Genomic DNA, 6,769 nt, shown 5'->3' with positions numbered 1-6,769 from the left:
GCGCGCCGCGCCCCGGGTGTGGGCGGTTAGTCAATGATGTCAGCACATTTCACATTTCAAAATGGTAGTTTATGGATTTCAGCCAGCAGTTCCCGCACGTGCACCCAGTGCTGCACGGAGGGAGATTTTTACATTTCTGCGCCAGTGACAGACAGTCTACTAATGATGACGACGTGTTCTAAATTGTGAAAAATTTAACATATTACGTAAACATGGAAGTAGTTGATCCCCTGGGCTTGGAAGAATAATAGGGTTTTTGCCATTGCTCGTATATTATTGCTTAATGCTTACCTAATTCAATGACTTATCTCTTTCAGTTCTGGGAGGTGATTAGTGATGAACACGGCATTGACCCAACGGGCACATACTGCGGAGACAGTGACCTGCAGTTGGACAGGATCAATGTCTACTACAATGAAGCATCGGGTAACTTTTAATTTTGGGAATTCCTAATTGGATGATGATGACATTCCATTTAGCCGAGTTCAATTGCTGTTGTGTTTTTCTGACTTGCTCTCCCCTCTCTTTCCCCTAGGTGGTAAATACGTGCCCCGTGCTGTGCTTGTCGACCTAGAGCCAGGGACTATGGACTCAGTGAGATCCGGTCCCTTCGGCCAGATCTTCAGACCAGACAACTTTGTGTTCGGTAGGTAATGAAATTGTCATAGATTGTGTGACAGACACATTGTGATTGTATTTGTGTTATTTAGTTGCAGTGCCATGTTTGGCCACTAAGTGGCGCTCCATTGTTTGTGCCTGATGTAGCTACAGGTTTAATTTGATTTAACCTGAGCCAGTGACTTCTTCACTTCCTGTTCCAACTGACGTCAGACGGCAGCATCAAGGGTCAACTTGTTATAGTAGTTTCCCTAGTAACGATGTGGCTAGTAGTTTTAATATAGTTGTGTATATTGAATAATGCTGTATGGCCATAGTCCTTATTGTATAATTTGTAAATATTAAATGAGTTTGTGCCAAATCCCAAAAGCAATGTCTAAGCTATTGTGCTAAGCTATCCTGGTACTGTTCATGCTGACAAGTTGACGTCACACAGCCAGACATGTTACATTTAATGTTGCCACATGTCCTGTGCAATGGTGTAACGTATTTTTACTCAAAAGCACTGTACCAAGGTATATTTTTGAGGGAACTTTGTACTTCTACTGTACTACATTTCAATGGAAATATTTATCAGTTACTTTGAAGAAATAGAATTTGTCATGCGAGACGTGTCATGGGTAGATGAAGCTGATTCACATTTTAAGTCTTGTCAAACTTCAAGAGGACATTGATGGGAGCAACCATAACTGGACCACACATAAAAACTAGAATATATACACATTACATTTTTATACTTAATAAAGAAATACTTTATATTCAGTGGCTAGTTCTAGCTGAAGCCGAACTAGAATGGAGAATTAAGACAACTCCTTCCCTCCACTAGTCTGAGGGTTCACCTTGGGCAACTGTTGGTACCCTCTCTAGCCTCCCTACCTAGGGATACAGGGGCCGCACTGCCTTGTGTGTGTGCATAGGGATACGCAAAGGCTAAGGGGAGAACCCTGAAAGAAAACCGCACTGCCTTGTGTGTAGGAATACGCAATGGCTAGGTCCTCACCGACACCTGTAAGGAAGGGCATCCGAGGTATAAAACTAGCTACAAACCAAAAATAATGACTCCAGTGGCATGGAGTCATCGTCCGTAAAACTTCACTGTAGTGGGAAAATAGGGAAATAAAACGAAGATGATGATGATGATTCAATATCACTTTCTTTCTCTTACCAAGGTAGAATTGTGAATTTTAAGACCTGAGGTTTTCATCTGGGTATTTCTACTTTTTTTACCTGGTAAATGTAAATAAACTATGTTCCACCACTGGGCCCCGTTCCCCGTACCTGGATAACTGAGTTAGCCGGATAACTTTCGGTGAAGTCTGACTTAAGCCGGACTTTCCGGTTCCCCGTACCTGGATTGTCCAAATCACCATGACAACAGATCCAAAAGTTTGAGCCTGGTCGAAAGCAGGGTTTAAGTTCAAGTTAGCCGGATCAACCATCGCAACGCCCCCGCAAAGAAGTGACAGCCCGTTTCCTGAAATTATTCCCACAGTCTACGATCTGCATTATACCATTCTGAATTACGTTTTTGTGCTCCATTCTTCCAGAGGGGGCTTTTGAAATGTAAAATAGACCCAAAATGCTGATACTAAATTCACTTTGTCCTAAATAATGCACGTTATATATACCGTGGCGCTCGCTCGGTGTGATGTACACATTATGTGGTTATTTTAATTGTAACTGGGATTAAGATGTCTGATGAGATGCGCTGTTTGACGGATTTGAGAAATTGAATGAGCCGTTGACGTCACATTAATGAATGAGGATAAAGAGATAAAACTTCATTCAAAATAAAGGATATTCTAAACACGGGTCTCTCGTTCATTAATGTATAAACAATGAATTTATCCCATCTGGCACAGTGGTGCAGCGGTAGTGCTCAAGCCTGCCAACCCAGCGACCGGTGTTCGAAACCCCGTGTTTCCAATAAATTTTTTTGGAATATAATATTAATGATTATACGCCAAAGTAGCCTAATTTTAAGTTAAAATATTATAAATCTACATGCATTGAGGATGTCATTCTTTATATAGCTCTCAACGTGCACCAAATTGAATTATTCCTACATCGCAAAAAGAAGGGGAAGACTAGGTTTCGAACCCCGGTCGTCTGCGTGAAAGTCAAAAGAAGAACCCGTTACACCACAGTGGAGATAAGTAAAAGATCGACCATACATCAATCAATGGGTAGAGAGCCGTATCGTTATCCTGTATAACAGTTTAACTAATTATTTTCGCTAGCAAGATCTCATTTGATTATTCAATCCAGCAGGCAAGTTTAAAGAAATATAATCTGATTGATTGAGGTAATGAGGGACTTAAAATTAGCCTATAGATAACGCATTTAACTTGTCGGCGAGGCGATTGAGCCGTACTGCAATATGTTAATAAAGTTTTAAATCAATTAATCAATCAATGCCGCTAGAGAATCAGGATCTCTGCTCTCGATACGTGCTGGCTTTTCAACTGGAGCGGCCGCGCGCATTTATCCTGGGTCTCAAGTCTGGCTTGAGTTAACGAGACTGAATCCACCTTCGAGGAACAGGAAAATCCCGGCTTCAAACATCGGGTTAACTGAATCTGGATAATGACATCTTGATCGACTTAGTTGAACCAGGTACGGGAAACAGGGCCCTGGTCCTGTGAGATTAGTGCTGATGTGTTGTTGTTGTTTGCAGGCCAGAGCGGTGCAGGTAACAACTGGGCGAAGGGCCACTACACGGAAGGAGCGGAGCTGGTGGACTCTGTGATGGACGTGGTGAGGAAGGAGGCGGAGAACTGCGACTGCCTGCAGGGCTTCCAGCTCGCGCACTCCCTGGGCGGCGGCACGGGCTCCGGCATGGGCACCCTGCTCATCAGCAAGATCCGTGAAGAATATCCAGACCGCATCATGAACACTTTCAGCGTGGTGCCGTCGCCCAAAGTGTCGGACGTAGTCGTTGAGCCTTACAATGCTACGCTGTCGGTCCACCAGCTCGTAGAAAACACAGACGAGACCTTCTGCATTGACAACGAGGCCTTGTACGACATTTGCTTCCGCACCCTCAAACTTACAACCCCCTCATACGGCGACCTCAACCACCTGGTGTCGGCCACCATGAGCGGCGTCACCACCTGCCTCAGGTTCCCCGGACAGCTCAACGCCGACCTGCGCAAGCTGGCCGTCAACATGGTCCCGTTCCCCCGGCTGCACTTCTTCATGCCTGGGTTCGCCCCACTCACCGCCAGGGGCAGCCAGCAGTACAGATCCCTGACGGTCCCAGAGCTCACCCAGCAGATGTTCGACGCCAAGAACATGATGGCCGCCTGCGACCCCCGTCACGGACGCTACCTCACCGTGGCGACCATTTTCCGCGGCCGCATGTCCATGAAGGAGGTCGACGAGCAGATGCTGAATATACAGAATAAGAACAGCAGCTACTTTGTTGAGTGGATCCCCAACAACGTGAAGACCGCCGTCTGCGACATCCCTCCCCGTGGCCTCAAGATGGCGGCCACCTTCATCGGCAACAGCACGGCCATCCAGGAGCTGTTCAAGCGCATCTCTGAGCAGTTCACCGCCATGTTCAGGCGCAAGGCCTTCCTCCATTGGTATACCGGAGAGGGCATGGATGAGATGGAGTTCACTGAGGCGGAGAGCAACATGAACGACCTGGTGTCGGAGTACCAGCAGTACCAGGACGCCACCGCAGAGGAGGAGGGAGAGTTCGACGAGGAGGCAGAGGAGGAGGATTTAGCTTAAATTGGGTGTAATGGTGCCTCTACCAAGCTGTGTAATTCACTGACCTGTCAGATGACCTTTCCTGTGTGTTTCCATCATCTGTCCTTATGTTTTGTCACCTTTTTGCTGGCTCTTCTCTTGTCTGTTGATGAGTGTAGTTCAAAGAGTTCCACTATCTATTAAAGATAGATTGATGGGTGGGTGTAGTTCAAATAGTTCCACTATATATTAAAGATAATTGATGGGTGGGTGTAGTTCAAAGAGTTCCCCTATACAGCTACCAGATTTTTTTTTTTTTTACAGATAGATTGATGGGTGGGTGTAGTTCAACGAGTTCCACTATACAGCTACCAGAATTATTCTTATTTTTTACAGATAGATTGATGGGTGGGTGAAGTTAAAAAAGTTCCACTATACAGCTACCAGATTTCTTTTTTATATGTAATAATAATAAAGTTCCTTTTGCTTAATCTTGGTCTTGGTGTAAATTAGTGATTGATTATCTGGTCTTCAATTCACTGATTCTTGACACAAATGACTGAAATGCAAGGTCTCAAATGATTTTATTATAAAATTTGACAAGTGAAGTGTGATATACTCGGCTTGTGTGGAAGATGGTGCTTTTTCACAAAAGGAATCCAGTCCATGGCAACCTAATGCCAAATCATGTGCTAGTTGTAAGATTCATAACATGGGGGATTTGCTTTTGAACCAGATTAGTGCACTTATTATTTCCCTTGATGGCCAAATAATCCACCACTGCTAAATGACAACTTTGTTAGGTGTTAAGTCACAAGACTAGTAAAGAACATTAACTTCACATTTTGAGATCTGCCCTAGGTAGCAATGTATCCCTAAGGCCAGATCAGGGCAAATTTACCAAAACAAAGTAAATGTATTGCATGAAATGATGTTCATCTGATATGGGTATTCCTCTGGTCTGGCATAGGGTCATGTGACTTTGACTAGGTGACATGTTCCTCACACAGCTCTGATCGCCCAGTCTACACTTTCAGCTTAAAGGGGACCTGAATTTATTTCCTGTGTCAGTTTGCTAATTCAATTTTATTTGGGCGTCATGCACCGTATCCAATGAGGTTAAGGTAGGGTGGGTTTACAGTAAGCGGTGGTCTAAAGTAACCCATCTGTACTTAAGTACAATTTCCAGGTGCTTTACTTCAGTATTTACATTTTAGGGAACTTTGTACTTTTGTCAAAGGAAATATTGTCCTTTTCTATTTATCCAAACCCATCGGTCACTAGTTACTTTGCATAGAAAACAAGGCAAAATTTGAAGCTAGTCAAATAATCAGCCAGCATAACGACCATGTGACACTTTAACACAACCTTTACAAGTCGATGGATGAAGAATGAATGCTTCAGACCACTGAATACACAAATTATGTATTTACTTTTACTTTTGATACTTCAATGTCAAAAACGTCTCAACCTTTACTTATGTAGAATATTCCATGGAGGACTTTTACCGGAGTACCATTTTATCTGGGTATTTATTCTAATACTTAAAGTACTTCCTCCACCACTGCAGATGAGATACCAAGTTTTTAGGGAGTCCTATTTGCTAATATCAATAGCTGACAGAAAATGTACTTGGGTCCAATCTGTTCCCTAGCAACGCAATTCCAGTCCAATTTCCGCGGGCGCCCAACTCCTGTGGCACGTGTCTTCAAGCATGACTTTAATATTAGATCCCTTAAGCCTAATGCAGGATATAGCTTCCGTGATGCCACATTCAAACCTACCATCCAGCATCCTCGCCGTTCTGCAATCGTCTTCCGTTCGTCTTACAAAATAAAAAATCACTCATTCCAAATCCGTATAATTTCTATCCTGACTTTGGTATATTCACATCCCCCTACCTCACTCTCATAACGCCTACTTGCCCTAAGCTACTGTATCCCTAACAAATGATTGAATTGCAATATTTGCTGACCACATACTTCAATACACACACTCCTGATCCCCGCCTCGCCCTAACATGCATTCTTTCGCCGGTTAAGTTTAGGCATGTTAACTTTAAGCATTGTTTCGGAGTTGGTTAAGGTTAAGGTTAGGCATTGTTTCGGAGTTGGTTATGGTTAGAAGGGTTAAGTTTAGGCGCTGTTAAGGAGCTGGTTAAGGTTAGAGTTTGTCTTAGAGAATGGCAATATTCTTTCGGAGTTGGTTATGGTTAAGGTTAAGGTTAGGCATTCTTTCGGAGTTGGTTATGGTTAAGGTTAAGGTTAGGCATTGTTTCGGAGTTGGTTATGGTTAGAAGGGTTAAGTTTAGGCGCTGTTAAGGAGCTGGTTAAGGTTAGAGTTTGTCTTAGAGAATGGCAATAGACAGCCTATTTCCGCGCTGCAGCTCTCTCGCGCTGCCGCGGTCACATGGGCGTAGTGGCCAATCAGAGAAACGCTAAACACAAGTTGG

The 6,769-nt window shown here is 43.7% G+C and overlaps 1 protein-coding gene across 1 annotated transcript in view; it reads left to right on the top strand.

Annotated features, from left to right (window-relative positions):
* Positions 1–4,359, top strand: part of LOC311247591 (tubulin beta-1 chain-like) — a gene marked incomplete at both ends in the record, with an annotated part of 6,492 nt that extends 2,133 nt beyond the window's left edge. Inside the window, 3 exons of the mRNA XM_084337909.1 lie at positions 318–426; positions 536–646; positions 3,296–4,359. Coding sequence (XP_084194035.1) covers positions 318–426; positions 536–646; positions 3,296–4,359 — 1,284 coding nt within the window. The remainder of the gene's footprint in view (positions 1–317; positions 427–535; positions 647–3,295) is intronic.
* Between the last annotated feature and the right edge of the window lie 2,410 nt (positions 4,360–6,769).

This window comes from Notolepis coatsorum (genome assembly GCF_963971535.1).
Source record: "Notolepis coatsorum genome assembly, chromosome: 2".
NCBI lineage: Eukaryota > Metazoa > Chordata > Actinopteri > Aulopiformes > Paralepididae > Notolepis > Notolepis coatsorum.
This window is presented reverse-complemented; position numbering and strand designations above follow the sequence as displayed.